This window comes from Brachyhypopomus gauderio, chromosome 11 (genome assembly GCF_052324685.1).
Source record: "Brachyhypopomus gauderio isolate BG-103 chromosome 11, BGAUD_0.2, whole genome shotgun sequence".
Taxonomy (NCBI): Eukaryota; Metazoa; Chordata; class Actinopteri; order Gymnotiformes; family Hypopomidae; genus Brachyhypopomus; species Brachyhypopomus gauderio.
Window position 1 is genome coordinate 13,442,407 of NC_135221.1, and position 15,317 is coordinate 13,457,723.

At 41.0% G+C, this 15,317-nt stretch overlaps 2 protein-coding genes across 2 annotated transcripts; both read left to right on the forward strand.

Moving 5' to 3' along the window:
* Nucleotides 1–3,553: 3,553 nt before the first annotated feature.
* Nucleotides 3,554–11,481, forward strand: ada2a (adenosine deaminase 2a). The gene is made up of 10 exons (XM_077022138.1): nt 3,554–3,675; nt 4,648–4,951; nt 5,169–5,385; nt 5,500–5,710; nt 5,799–5,926; nt 6,063–6,153; nt 6,403–6,511; nt 6,635–6,792; nt 7,890–8,092; nt 8,324–11,481. Exons 2-10 carry the CDS (start codon nt 4,657–4,659, stop codon nt 8,415–8,417), a joined length of 1,506 nt encoding a protein of 501 aa, XP_076878253.1. The 5' UTR covers nt 3,554–3,675; nt 4,648–4,656; the 3' UTR covers nt 8,418–11,481.
* Nucleotides 11,482–11,722: 241 nt separating this feature from the next.
* On the forward strand, nt 11,723–14,726 carry cpa4 (carboxypeptidase A4). The gene is made up of 11 exons (XM_077022139.1): nt 11,723–12,067; nt 12,258–12,339; nt 12,499–12,633; nt 12,795–12,893; nt 13,041–13,142; nt 13,259–13,360; nt 13,507–13,617; nt 13,707–13,797; nt 13,893–14,092; nt 14,323–14,407; nt 14,502–14,726. Exons 1-11 carry the CDS (start codon nt 11,958–11,960, stop codon nt 14,687–14,689), a joined length of 1,305 nt encoding a protein of 434 aa, XP_076878254.1. The 5' UTR covers nt 11,723–11,957; the 3' UTR covers nt 14,690–14,726.
* The last annotated feature ends 591 nt before the right edge of the window (nt 14,727–15,317 follow it).

Sequence of the window (15,317 nt, forward strand, 5' to 3'; positions counted from 1 at the left end):
AGTGCACACGTGGTGGTGGACCTCCTGTTGAGAACTGTTGCTGGCTCTCTGTACATATCCTCCCTCCTTGTGAGAGCCCAGGACTGCCAGAAAACTGCACTTTGATGGCATGAAGCCTCCTTCTGACCTCTTTCCTGTAGGAACTACACCCCCCAAACTCCTTTGCTTGCACATCTAAAAGGAAAGTGATCAGAAATGGGGACGTTGTCCCCAAGAAACTTAAGGGGTCATATGTTAACTTGGTGTTCCTTTCCAAAGTTAAACTCAGGTGTTGAGAAGAAGGCACTTGTAGACCGCAAAAAGTCCTCAAGAGGCTTCCGATCCCCATTGACACACTGGAAACTGTTGCCTTGTTGCATTCTCGCTGAATGTCGTGTGTGGGTGTGTGTGTGTGTGTGTGTGTGTGTGTGTGTGTGTGTGTGTGTGTGTGTGTGCGCGCGCAATTTTAGATGTACTAAAATGACAGCATAAAGGGGCACTGAGAGGGTCACCTGTTCTGCAGGAGTACAGGCCAGCCAGACCAGTGGTCTTTGCTCATGTGGCTGTGGACCTGTGAACTGTATCAGAATTTCCGCCTGCTTCTGACATGGCATCCTTCAACATTGCCTTGGCTCAAAGAATGTGTTCAACTTCCTTGACTCACAGAGATCTCAGCTGCTCCTGTTGTGCACTAGAGATAGTCTTTCATAGTCTTTAATACTGGAATTAGTGGCCTTGGACTAGTAGATGTGTGCTACAATGTATATACGATTCTATATCATGACCTTTCTCTGAGATTTACCCCTCTGATCTCTGAGCTGTAATGCATGTTTTGTGATTCACTTGACACATGTCCTGCTAGTTTATATATTCACAGAATGAGAAGAGGCTTTTAAAGTGTGAAATACTCACCCTTCTTACACTTTTTGTCATGTACATATTTTGGGTTCCTTCACCTGTCTCAGAAACCATCACGTAGAGGGGAAGATTTGAGTTTTAGCAGTTTGTGTGGGAAAGAGCATTATATTTACAACTGTGAAAGTAGCTGGCACACACAGAATTTGTTTAGGACAGAGTTGAAGTTGAATAGAAAATGTTTTTTTATATATATATATATATTTTGGTGCTTCCTCTTTAGTAATTCAGCGTGATGTACTGTGCGAGCTCAGGGTGTCATGCTTTCAATACGGGTATTAGTGAATTAATTATTCAGAGGGAGAGTGACATGGGCAAGATGAGAGGACTGGAACTGTGATGTTTAATTTTACCGTGATTTACCTGAAGGCAGTTTTTTTTATGACTTTACACGGTTACACTATAAACAATTTAAATGTTTAAGTGTTTTTTAATTATTATTATTTGCAGCTTTTTGTGTGCAAGAAACAATGAAATGCTGTCGTCAAACCTCATTGGAACTGTCTGTATTTGAGTCATTTTTTTAAATTGGTGTAATGCATTTTGAAAGTTTTTTAGGCAGGCTTTTTCCCCCCCAGGTGAAAAATGGGAGTTGGCATTCCTCCCTGTTCTCATTAATCCGAGACACAACTGCTCTGACTAGTGCATCATGCCAGATTGGTTTCTTTTCTTCCTTTTTTAAAAAAAATCTGGGCATTAAAATTTGACAGCTCTTTGCCGATTACTGCATATATATCTACCTCATAAATGTAGTCTTGCGTGCTCAGCACAGCTGCCCCCTGCCACCCCCCCCCCCCCCCCCACACACACACACACACACACACTTTATTTTTATTACTCAACGTGATATTAAATCACTGCGTAAGCCTTAATTTTCCTAATCAGGAGCAGAACCTAACTACATGACTGATTACACCAGTGGCAAGTTTGAACATGGCTTTCTTAACCTGTTGTGCGCATTCCGCGTGGTGAACGTTGACAGGTTTCACAGCCAGGGAACAGGTACGTCCTCGTTCCAGCTGAGGAACCCACGACTGCAAGCGCACTGCCACCCCGACAAAGTTTGTAGGATCGGGTCCAATGGAAGGACTTCAGGTCGGTCACGAGCCAAACCACCAGAAGCTCCATGTGTCGTCGTGTTAACCTGGCTACGCCGTCAGGCCTTGTGACACTGCAGGCACAGTATGTCTGCCAACGATGGCTGTAAATGTTTTCAGTGAACTTGCAGTGTGATTTTCATGAAGAAAAGGGAGAGGAACTGCACAAATGGCAAGTGGCTCTGGGCTAGCCTAAGCATCATGCCACTGTGTGAGCCTCTCTGGCCTCGGTAGGGAATCGTCGCTTTAGCGGTAGACGAGGTGTTCTTGGAGCTGTACTCGTATGATAGGGTGCGCTAGTTTTTGTCGCCTATGAGGTTGTGAATTTTGCTGTGTACAGATTTGTTTGTACTCATGTCTGGGACTGATTGGCATCTACTGATTTGTGTCGCCTCCCCACTGTATCTGCTGTCTGTCTTTCTGTCTACACTAGTGAAATTACAATAGTTGGTTAAATATAAATCATATTTATTTTGTTTTGCATTTTTTTGTGTATTATTTTGGGCTTGTTTTTTTTATATATTGTTTTCTTTCTTTTTTTTTTTAAACAGTTGATGATACCTCAGTAGCACAACAGCATCAAAAGGACTCTTGTATGTTTCATTTTAATGTGAAATTTACAAGTTCTTATCTGACTGACATAGATTATTTTGGAAATGGACCGAAGTGTTTTCTATATGTACATTTCTTAGAATAAATTAACTTCATGGAGTTTTGCTCTTCTCTCGACGTCCTCACTGTGTGTACACCTATTTACCTATTTGACAACCCCAGAGACCTTTATTTTGGAGAAACATGTTGGAAAAACCTATCAAATTCGTTCATTTGATCTTGTCCCACATTTTAAAGATGTTCTCTGAACAAATGTTATTATTGTATACTTTAAATGTTATCATATTCTTAAAATGTTTTAGCATAATGGCAGAAAATTATAATTGTAAAACATTTAGTCACTAAATCAGCATGGTTTGATTTAAGCTCAATTTCTGGTCAGATACATTTAACTACTATTTCACATGGCAATGTAAATCCAGCTCTATAAGTCAGACTGTGCAAGAGTTCACAAATTAGATAGCTGGAGGTTGATTTAACGTTTATACAGTATGGCAGTGTTTGGCCAAGTACATTAATTTCACTTCCTTTTCAATACATCTGCACAAAATTAAGACACGTATTTGTTTTCTCACCAATATGCCTGGTTTATTTGACCCGGTTTTCATTCATCAAATCAAATCCGAATATTAAATATGGCAGATTTTAGCCATGGCGTAATTTTAAGTACGATCCGGTCGAGCAAAACGCACTATTACAGGTTTAAGTAAAGTTAAAAGTTAAAATTCTGATTAATTAACTGCATGCTAACTTCACTTTCTTTACACAGTAGTCGTAGAAATCGTAAATGAATTTTAATAAGATCTAGTGGTAGCCTACTCTAAATATTTTCCGGATGCCTATGGTGTAATATTAGTGTTATGTGGAGACTGACGGTAAGGTGGGGTATTCATATAAAAGTGTAGTTACCCCACCACAGGGCACCTAAGCTGTGATCTGCCCCACAGGATATGACGTCCAGTGTTTTGTAGCATGAGCAGGGAAGTCGTTACACGTCCGATCTTCTCGTTCAGTACCTTCTCAGATACGGGTTAGAATAAAACCCACACCTCAGGAACAAAGTCCACTGCAGGTGAGCTGAACCATTAAACCCAGTGTGATGGATGATGTTAATGCGCTTAGCTCGACTTTATGCCTCAGTGTTGTAAACATGCAGGTACAACCGGTATAACTTATACCACAACGTTAATAACGTTTTAAAGAAATGCAGTTATGCAGTTATCCCCAAACTTTTTTTTTGGCATAATACGGTTGTAATGAACGACGTTAAAAGATGGTATGAGAAGCCGTTAGCCCGGTTAATTAGAGCAGATGAAGCAGCCAGGCAGCGGGACACGGAGCTGCTGCCGTGACAGATGGGCGCACTGTGGACAATGAGTTTGAAATGCGGTTTAATTGTCATAACTGATTCAGGATGATATAGTTTCCTACTTGCCTTTAAAATCATGGGACATTGTGAGTAGTGGGCTTTTTAAATTCACATCAAGTAGGTCTAAAATTGCTGTAATTCACCTGGTGGAAGGTGTTGAAATAATTTCTTAGTTGGAGTCCCAGAGAGCGCACACACTTTCTCCTCATATTTATATGTGGACCGGAGCGTCTGCCAAATGTTGAAAATGTAAATTAGCAGAATCTGGGTTGGGACGGCTGTCATCGGAATATGTGACACCTATACCGTTACAATAAAATAAAACATGTGTTTCGTTGTTGTGATTTTTGACGGCAGCGCGCTATGGGCTCTCTGCTGATCCCAAACATAAACAATTTTTGCGCAAATTAGTGTGACAGAAAATACCTGAAAACATTTCGATTGGTCTTTATTTTATTTATTATGAAGGTACAATGGGGTCTCATATTCTGAAACATAATCTTTGTTTATGTTTATTATAGTAAAATGAGTACAACTTAATTAAATAGTGTATGGTAGTGTAGGTAAACTACAAGTTAAGGTTTAGTCTGCAGTCACTGAATTCAGTGTAACACCTGTATTACTTGTCTCCTTTCCTTTTGGGTATTTACAAAAATATTTGCGACTTATATATAGCCTCGCGCCATGCGATCAAAACAGCTGTTGTTCATCTGCGAGTGGTTGCTTTGGTGTTCACTACGATGCAACGGGAGGCCCGACCCCCGCCAACGAGAGGCACTAATGGAGACGGAGATGTTGAGGCAGACAGGTGGACACGTGGTGCTGAGTGCGCAGGAAAAGCTACTGGATGAAAAACTGCACCAAATGAAGCTACAGGACATGGCTGCGCCGACGTTCCCCCCCGCAGTGCACTTCTTTAAAGCAAGGTCTCTGATCGAACGCAGCCCTGTCTTCAGTTTACTGCAGAAGATGCCCAAAGGTATGGACACCTCCAGTCCTTATTACCAACCATAAAACACTGAAAAAGCAGATAATTAGTCATGTCTGTGTTTGTCTAAATGTGAATTTCCTGCTGATGTGCACTGCAGGTCACAGGTAAAGGTCAAGCCTTTAATGACCGATCAGATCTACCATGCTGGGACTTGAGTGCGCCGTGTCTTCTTTTACACACTCGGTTGTTGTCTCGTCTGTTCCAGGTGCAGCCCTGCATGTCCATGACTTCGGCATGGTCGGGGTGGACTGGCTCGTGAACAACGTGACCTACAGAGAGAACTGCTACGTGTGCTTCACCCACGACTATTCCGTGCGATTCGTCTTCTCCGCCGGACAACCTGAGTTGCAGCCCCGATGCTCTGAGTGGGTTCTCCTCAAAACCCTGAGACAGAAGCTGAACAGAACTGAACTGGACAACAGGTAGACGGAAGAAGCCTTAGGAAACTACCTTATTGTGAAGCAGCACCTAGTTGTCAGATTGCAAAGGTCCATTTAAAATGATTGTGCCCTTATTTTTATTGTGTACCTGTGTAGCTTTGTCCGTAATCTCACGCTGTTTACGGAAGACCCAGACAAAGCCTACCCAAACCAAGATGTCGTTTGGAAGAGGTTTGAAGAAGCATTCTTTGTGGCCTTTGGACTGGTCACATATGCTCCTGTCTTTAAAGACTACCTCTATGAAGGCCTTAGGCAGTTCTACATGGACAACGTCCTGTATGTGGAGATCAGAGCTCTACTACCATTGGTAGGAACTATACTCTGAACCAAACAGTGGTTTGGGTTTGAAGTTTGAAATGTGGCTCTTGTGACAAAATATTTCTGATGTTTTTCAGACATATGAGCTCGACGCTAGACGAAATAGTAAGGACTGGAGTTTGAGGGCGTGTCGAGAGGTAGTGCAGCGGTTCAAGGCTCACTACCCAGAATTCATTGGCGCTCGAATAATCTTCACAGTTCACAGGTACAAGGCCCATTACTGCAAGTTTTGTAATCACATAGCAAACTTGTTATAATCTGCAACTGCCCCAAGTGTAACATTTATACCTGATGGAGCACTGTTGTGTGTGTGGGTGTGTGTGTGTGTGTGTGTGTTTCAGGGGCCTGAATTTAACAGAAGCTATGAAGGCTGTGGAGGAGGCCATGACACTGAAGAAGAATTTTCCAGACATCATGGCAGGCTTTGACTTTGTGAGTATGTCATGAGCCCATGTGCAATGATACGGAGTCCAAAGCAAACCAACAATGTTTCTCCTGCCAACATTACACTATCAACCTGATTAGATAAATCAAACCTGTACACTACAAACCTGAATGCTAAAAACACCAAAAATTAAACTGTGCACTAAAAACTACACAAAGGAGTTCACTACAACAGCTCTTTAAATGACATGCTCAGAAGGTTAAAGATTAAAGGTCGTGGCTCCCCTGGTTCTATAGGTGGGTCGTGAGGATAGCGGACAGCCTTTGTGGTACTTCAGAGAGGCCTTGACTTTGCCAGAGGTGAAGGGCACTCACTTACCCTACTTCTTCCATGCAGGAGAGACTGGTAGGGTATTTGTGTAATTCATGACATCTGTCACTGAAATATCTTTAATTGTGGAAAAAAAAAACATTTTGAACAGTGTCTGCTGTAGTACTGCAGCACCTGACTATTCCGTTTCCTGCGTAGACTCAGAGGGCACAGAGGTTGATCAAAATGTGATGGACGCCCTGCTGCTCAACACATCTCGCATTGGCCATGGCTTTGCGATGGTGCGTCACCCTGTGGTAAAAGAACTGGCCAGGAAGATGGATGTCCCGGTGGAGGTTTGCCCCATCTCTAACCAGGTACATCACTGTCCTCAATCGCCAATAGCCGGGTTTCCATCCAAACCTTTCGAAAAAATAATGCGCAATTTCCAAGTTTCGGCAGAAAAAAATGCGAATTAAGCCTTGTTTCCATTCATTACAGTTATGCGAATAAACTTTAGATCACGTGAGAGGACGCCAAACAATAGGGGTTTTACATCCATCTGGCAGTTACGCATTTTTGCACGTTGAGGTTTTGAAACATTTTTTTATTTTTCTTTTCTATACATGGAGAAGTTAAATTCAATTTTTGCTCTCTCCAGAACTGTTTTTGTATGCATTTGCCATCTTTACATCGCGATCATGTACAGAACCACATGACTTGAGGCATGATACGTCATCGTTTATGCGAAAAACCCTTTTCCATCCAGTTTTTCCGAATTTTGGCGATGCGATAGTCTAACTTTTCCACCTCCTCCTAGCGTAAAAATCTTTTTGCGATATTTGGGGCTTTTTTCGAATTTTGGTCTTTTTCCATCCAGCTTTTTTCATGCGCATTTTCAAAATGCGCAAAAACTCGGTGGATGGAAAACCCTCTTATGATGCATAAGCCTGTGTATTGCTTTAATGCTTCAACTTTAGTAACGTCATCAAAACCTTGCCTAAATTATTCATAGTAGGGTTCTGTGTAAGTGGCTTATTTCCTCCCCAACCTCCTTGTTCACACCACAGAGGGCTTAATTGGCTGAATATTTGGGTCAGATGAGTTAAACGTTAAACCGCGCTGAGCTCCCGTTCCACAGGGCTCCCGTCCCGCAGGGCTCCCGTCCCGCAGGGCTCCCGTCCTGCAGGGCTCCTGTCCCTCAGGGCTCCAGGCTGCAGCCTTTATTGTTCACTTCTATTTTGTTGCAATTCTTCATATATTGTTTTCATCACATCACTTTACAATTTTAAATATTTTTTAAACATTTCCATTAAGTCAGCATTGAAAATTGGCTAGTTTTCAGTTTGTTTAATTTATTACTTTAAAATGTGTTATTTTTTCATCTAAATCTTTTATGTGAAGCACTTTGAAGTGTGCTTGAAAAGCTCTCCATACCAAACGTGCCTAAAAGGATCCTCTGGGATACACACAGGTCCTGAGGCTGGTCTCAGACCTGCGGAACCATCCCGGAGCTGTTTTGATGGCGGAAGGACACCCCATGGTGATCAGCTCTGACGACCCAGCTCTGTTTGGGGCGGTGGGACTCTCCTATGACTTCTACCAGGTCTTCATGGGCTTAGGAGGATTGAAGTCCAATCTAGCCACTCTGAAAGAGCTTGTCTTGAACTCTATTAGGTAGTGTATCACCGCACACACTTCTTCTTACTTAGCTTGCTTGTGTGATATGAGTGTATGTAGGTGGGACTTGAACAGAATTGAGATTTTTGGTCGTGGAAAATCAAGGCGGCTGCTTTGACTTTGTGTCTCCGTTTTATTTTTAAAAATTCAGTCAGCCTGATGCAACTTCTGTTAGACTGAGATTCCAATGTATGATGTCAATGTCTTTGTTTTATCTCTCATGTCCAGATATAGCTCATTATCTTCCACAATGAAGAAAAACACCACTGCAGCTTTATTGGTGAAATGGGACAAGTTTGTCTCAGATACGTTGCTGTACTGACTCCAGAAGGCTACACCCCAAGACTGGCCTGTTTCTAAGGACAATTTTACATACACTGAAATCAATGCACTTTACTAACGATCAGTCCAGTTATTTTAGTAGGGGAGACCAGGGACAGTTGTAACACCTTGAATTCCTCCAAACAGAAACAGGCTAGAGTGATTACACTCACTGTGCACATGCTCAGTTAGACTGTCTTCTTGCTAACAAAAAAGGAGCCACATTTGAAACTTCCAGAGAAAGTAATCACCAAAAGTGTTTTCTTGATGTAAAATTTTAACTTTTCTATCAGAGGTATTTTTTGGATACTGTCCTGAGAACAAATATCTATGAATCCAAACAAGTATTATTAGAATCACTGTTTTGTAAGCTAAAAATAGAATTGATTAACGTCTCCAACTAGCAGTCTGGATGAGGTGAAAACATAACTGGTGATACTGGGACGATTGTAACGCCTTGTTACAACCGTCCCCGAACCAAATAGTCAGTGACAATGACCATGTATGATCTGCCAAGCATTGTGAAGAGTGCCCTTCCCCTGGTTGCAACACCATGAAATATTCAGGCAGGGTTTGCATGCCCTGGAATTTGGCCTTTTAAAAGAGATATTTTTAATGACGGGGCCTTTGACGGGGCCTTTTCCCTGGTCACAGATCGCCCACTGCCAGCAGTGACACCACAGGTTCCATCTTCCACTGCAGCTGCAGTGAATGCAGTTGCATGTATTACAGCTCCAACACCCACTGTGGCAAAGGTGGCATCCTCCCCATTACCATCGCCATGGTGCCCCTCTTTGTTTTGTCATGTGGTGTGAAAGTAATAATTAGGCCTATTTTAAAAAATGAATGAATAGTCACAATAACATAAATTATTAATCTTTTTCATTTTGAGTATTTGATTGATTAATTATGTAAGTTTTAGACGTTACAACCGTCCCTGGCATGTGTTGCAACCGTCCCTGTACCCTGGGACGGTTGTAACAGTGAAGTGACTGTATTTAAATCAATTTTGCAACCTGTACAGATTTCATAAACCCACTTAAATATACTGCTCAAAAAAATAAAGGGAACACTAAAATAACACATCCTAGATCTCATTTAATAAAAATCTTTGTAATAATTTGAAAATCTCTCATTTCTACCTGTTGTCTGTTCCATTTGCACAAGAGCAGTTGAAATTGATTCACAATCAGTGTTGCTTCCTATCTGAACACGAAGTGTGGATGACTTGGAGTTACATTGTGTTGTTTAAGTGTTCCCTTTATTTTTTTGAGCAGTGTATATTGTTTCAGTAGTTGACACATTGAAGTTCATAATACAGCAAATTGGCTATTCCAGTGTAAATGGTTTTTGATTTATTGGAAAAATCACAAAAAGTGTTACAACTGTCCCTGGTCTCCCCTACTTACTTCAAACAGTGATGCTTTTAACCTAATGGTAATGGTGGACTTAAAGAGGCAAAAACTTCCAGTGGATCAGTTTTAAGGGGAATCTTTAATCTTGTGTGGAGCCGCGCTTACTGAGCGTACGTGCATGTATATTTGTCGCCCTCTGATGGAGAAGCTCATTGCTGCTGTATGCCGTACAGTATGTTCACAACAAAATGGAGGCTGTGGCGGTTGATCTTAGGTCTTTTAGGCCGGCTTCAGTAGTGGAGAAAACAGAAGTAATGTTACTTTTCAGAGAGTCTAGGTAAAAAACTAAAATAAAAAAGAGTGATTAAATGTAAATAAAAACTTGTATACGTGTGAGCGTGCAAGGATGGGGGCAAAGGTCAAACAGGTTAAGTCTCTGAAGCTTACAAATTAATGGAACACCCTGTGAATGCACTGCAAAAAAGCTGCCAAAACTTTGGCTCTGTTCGAAATAGACTACTACATACTGGATACTGCATACTGGTCCTCGTAGTAAATGCAGTACAGTTTCCAGTATGCGACAAAAGCAAAGCATACTACGGGGTCACGTGATCGTAGCGTTGCATGATGGAATGCAGTACACCACGAAGATAGCTCTGTTCGCGTACTGGAATATTTTGTGGAAGTAGTAGGTCATCCGGGTATGTTTCGCGTACTGGAAAATTTCATTTTGGTCACATACTGCATACGGCATACTGATTTGGGGCTCGATCAGTATGCCAGTAGTATGTAGTAGGCTATTTCGAACACAGCCTTTGTGTTAACTTTGGATTTGTTTGCCAGTATATGACGCACAACGGAAAAAGATTGATGTGTGTATATTTACAGTTTTACCAAATTCAGTTTTTTGTCCTCAAGTGTTATATATATATATAAATCTGTGTGTATTTCAAGTAAATCACGCTGGAATGCAGAGCATTGCACAGAATCAAAATGCCTGGAAAAGTCTCTGCAGTACAGAAATGAGCAACTCATGGAACTTGGGAGTGCTAACATGGTCATGGGTTTAGTTTCCAGGCAACGTACTGCCTGTAACTACTTCCTGGTCAATTGTTGAATCCACGCTTCATAATGATGTCAATTAAGTTGATATATTATTCATCATCATCTTATCATCTTCAAATTACACTGTGAAAACTGAAATCAAAGTGAAAATATCAATGAATCCGTTTTATAACAGACAGAATTTCCACATATTCAAGTATATTGTTCAATACAACAGCCATGTATAAGAATTCCAGTTGTAAACCAACACTGTTAATCTTAACAAGCAATTATTAAGGTTTGAAAATCTCAGTCAGTAAAGAACTAGCATTCATTGAAGAGCGCGTGCGAATGTAAGATGGACACAAATTAACTGTTATATCTCATCGATTTGGCGCCCCCTCTAGTGCAGCGCCCCTATGCGTCGCATACGCTGCATACCCCCTTTTTGCACCACTGTGCATACAATATACAACGGCATACAATCAATGTGTGCAAATCAGCATTTCACACAAGTTAGTTAATGTGTCATACAGGAAACTAGTACAGAACAAAGGGACATTGTTTTACCATGCGCACCCTTGACCAGTTGTAGAATGGCAATCTTTTGCTCTTTTCTCTTCCGCTCCCGTCTCTCTGATCTATATTTTTGTGCTCTGCCCAGTTGTGTGCCTGACGGTCCACTACTTCCGTATTTAACTATGTCAAAATAAAGGCAATAAATAACAGAAAGCATTTGAATATAAGCTTGTGATATTTACACTCCCACCAAATTACCATTTGGTTTATGGCTTAAACATACCCAATTAATTCCCAAATAATAATTCCCAATATTTGGGAATGCTACACTCTTAGCCAAATAAATCAAGGTAATGTCACCATCATGTCAAAATATGAACATCGATGATATGTCATCATCAAAATATGAACATCTGTCTTCAAGGCACAGGGAGTTTACTACTCTCCATTAAAAGAGTTAATGAGAATTGGGTTGTGATACACAGCTGGAGAAGAAACGTCATATGCGTGACCAAAAATACCACTGTACAGTATTGCTTTATCTTAAGGAAAAACTGAGTGTTATCTACCGTGTTTGACTATGCTGAGAAACAGACACATGTCAGGAGGAGTATAAGAGTTCAATGAGTGGGAGAGCTCTGGGTAAAATCATTGTGGAAAAAAGAAGCATGAGGCTCTGTCTAGCTGTATTAGCTCTATTTGTGGCTGTTCATTGCCATAAGATCTTCACTGGGTAAGTTCAACACGATTCTTCAAAAACACATAAATGGAAATTCTATCTATCTATCTAAATATAGTTTTCAGTTGTTAGAATGATGTTGCAATATATGCTGTCTGACCAAGTTTTTTTCCAGTTTTATGACTTGAAAATGAAACTTCAATAATGTGTGTGGCATTTTCAAGTCTATGTTCGTATTTAACAGCGACCAGGTTCTCAGACTAAATGTAGAATCTGAGGAGCACATTCACCTCTTGAAGGAGTTAGAGGAGGATCAGAAGTGGGAGGTATGGAAATCTTAAGAAGTGGCAAAACTTTGAAAATTGTTTTGGAAATGTTCTCTCTCTCTCTCTCTCTCTGCAATCATATATTTCTCTATCTGAATCATATATTACTTTATGAAATTTGAGCAAATACACTGAATAATTCATTCTTTGGTCATTTAGCTGGACTTCTGGACTCATCCTGTCTCCACTGAGCTGCCTGTTGACATCCATGTGCCCTATGCCAGACTGCGTGCCACTAAGGACTTCCTTCAAGAAAACAAGATCCCATTCTCCATTATGATCAATAATTTACAGGTACGAAACACATGCCACTAGGTATAAAAATATGAAATGTATACTTGAAAGCAACCAAAGTGTATTAAATATGCAAATGATAGTGTTCCAGTAAACATTCATTTGCAACGTGTGAAATTTTTCCAAAATTAATACCAATGTAATCATTAATTGTGTGTCAGGACCTCCTGGACAATGAGCAGAAAGACCTGGAGGTTAATAATGTAAAGGAGCGTAACACAAAAAGCTTTGACTTTGGAGCATATCACACACTGGAGGCAGTGGGTACCATTGTCCACTCACACAAATACACACATAAATGAAATATGAAGTCTGTAACGACTTCACAAAGACTTCACAATTATGCAAACATAACTGAAAATATTGAGTTATGAATAGGTTCTGAAATAAAATCATTACATCCACAGATCTACAGTTGGATGGACACCCTTGTCTCTGATCATCCTAATCTGGTTTCCAAAATGCTGATTGGCACCTCCTATGAGAATCGTCCTATGTATGTGCTAAAGGTGGGTGCTAAGATAGAAATCAACTGCTTCTAATTGTAGCCTATTATATGTTTGTTAGCCAAACAAACTGCTCGAGAACCAAGAGACTGAATGAAGGTGCTTAGTAATGTATTCAGTTCAGCACAGGTGGGACAAAGCGACCTGCTGTCTGGGTTGATGCAGGTATACATGCCAGGGAATGGGTTTCCTCAGCGTCCACTGTCTGGATGGCTAACAAGGTGAGTGACTTAATGTGAATGTCCAACATTAGAGTATATTTGCCTTACCATAGGACTTGTTATGCCATAGAAACTAGAACACTGTTAATCCACATATTAACAGTGTATTTCTGATCTTCATTTAATTTGATTTCTTCATTTATTAGATGGCAGCAGATTATGGTGCCGATCCTTCTGTAACCTCACTTCTGGACCAAATTGATGTCTATTTGATGATTGTAACCAACCCCGATGGATATGTCTACACCCATACCAATGTAAGCAGCTTTAGTACATATTTGAGAAACCATAGCCAAAATTGTTAGTATAGCGTATGCTTACCTGCCTTTCCAAATGTACCTTGTAGGACCGCATGTGGCGCAAGACTCGCTCTAAGAACCCTGGCTCTGTATGCCGAGGTGTTGACCCTAACCGAAACTGGGATGCTGGATTTAGTGGTAAGCAGGAAGCCATGGTCACCCTCAACAGTTTCAAAGATCTTCAGGCATGGGAATCCTCTAAACAGAACGTGCATCCCTCACTGCTGTGACAGGCCCTGGAGCCAGTAGTAACCCATGTTCTGAGTCCTACCATGGCCCCCATGCCCATTCTGAGATTGAGGTGAAGAATGTGGTGGACCTCGTCAGGAGTCACGGCAACTTTAAGGCTTTCATCTCCATCCATGCCTATTCCCAACTCCTTATGTACCCCTATGGATATGTATGTACCAGCATTCATGACCAGGCTGAACTGGTAAGCTGGGCTGTCCCTCTTTGACAATACACATCAGTATTAGTTTAATCTATAATCAAAGTGCCAAAACACTGCTCGTTCCAGCCCTTCCCTGTTTGTAGAATTCAACTTTTTATCTAATTTTGTGATGAATTGTTGGTTTCAGAACAGTAAGACCACAAACTTCAAGCACACACACCCTTGTCCTCAGATAAGCACAACCCCCTGATGTTCTTGTTTCTCTGCTCTAGGATTCTGTGGCTAAGTCTGCTGTGCAGGATCTCAGCTCTCTGTATGGAACCAGCTACAAAGTTGGAAGCATTTGCAAAATCATCTGTGAGTTCACTTGCCTTGTAGAGACCATTTGTTTTATGCAAATTAATTAATAACACAATTTATGTCCTCTTTTTGTGTTTATTTACTGCCTCAGATCAAGCCAGCGGTGGAAGCATCGACTGGTCCTATGACATTGGTATCAAGTACTCCTTTGCTTTTGAGCTGCGTGACACCGGTCGTTATGGTTTCCTCCTACCTGCCAATCAGATCATCCCAACTGCATCTGAGACCTGGCTGGGCCTTAAGCATATAATGGAATATGTGCGTGACCATCCTTATTAGGTCAATGATAAATGCAATGGTAAAAGATGGAAATAAAAGTTGCTAAGCCAAGAGCCTCTGATTTCTTATTGACTTCCTAAAGGAAAGTCTAGTACTGCTAGTCTTAGACAGTCAAAGTAAACAAAAGTAAATGTATGAGTTATACATTTTTCTGACGAGTGGGGGGATGGGGGGTGGGGGTGGTGTCGAGTAGTGTAAAATGGAGACAAATTATGTCGCGATCAATTCTTAATGTATACTTACTCCCGCGGTAGCCCAACTAAAAAGTAGCCCAAAAAACAACACTACTGGTTCGTCGTTAAAATTCTGGCACGAAGCCAGAAGGCGGGCCAAATTATTTATCAACCGGCGGGCCGTAACGGAGGGTTGCATATGTTGTGCACCCCTGCTATACATGGCCTCTTCTTTTCATTGTGAGACTTTGTGATACTGCAGTGTTTAGCATCTAATGTTTGCCAATTACAGTAAAGGTTCATGAGACGCACTTATGGTCGAGACCATTGGTTGATCTAAACCTTCACAAATTCCCTTTCCTATAGCCTACTGTAAATGAATGTTCACCTCCAAACAATTTAATCAAATTAGGATAAATTACTAAAATGTAACAAAAAACCTAAATAAATTTAAA

What these genes read in the sequence shown, in the direction of transcription:
- ada2a (XM_077022138.1), top strand. Translation starts at nt 4,657, where the DNA reads ATGCGATCAAAACAGCTGTTGTTCATCTGCGAGTGGTTGCTTTGGTGT. An exon ending in ATAATCTTCACAGTTCACAG is followed by an intron (nt 5,927 to 6,062) that starts GTACAAGGCCCA and finishes TGTGTGTTTCAG; the next exon opens with GGGCCTGAATTTAACAGAAG. An exon ending in CTTGTCTTGAACTCTATTAG is followed by an intron (nt 8,093 to 8,323) that starts GTAGTGTATCAC and finishes TCTCATGTCCAG; the next exon opens with ATATAGCTCATTATCTTCCA.
- cpa4 (XM_077022139.1), top strand. Translation starts at nt 11,958, where the DNA reads ATGAGTGGGAGAGCTCTGGGTAAAATCATTGTGGAAAAAAGAAGCATG. An exon ending in CTGTCTGGATGGCTAACAAG is followed by an intron (nt 13,361 to 13,506) that starts GTGAGTGACTTA and finishes TTCATTTATTAG; the next exon opens with ATGGCAGCAGATTATGGTGC. An exon ending in CTGGGATGCTGGATTTAGTG is followed by an intron (nt 13,798 to 13,892) that starts GTAAGCAGGAAG and finishes CTGCTGTGACAG; the next exon opens with GCCCTGGAGCCAGTAGTAAC.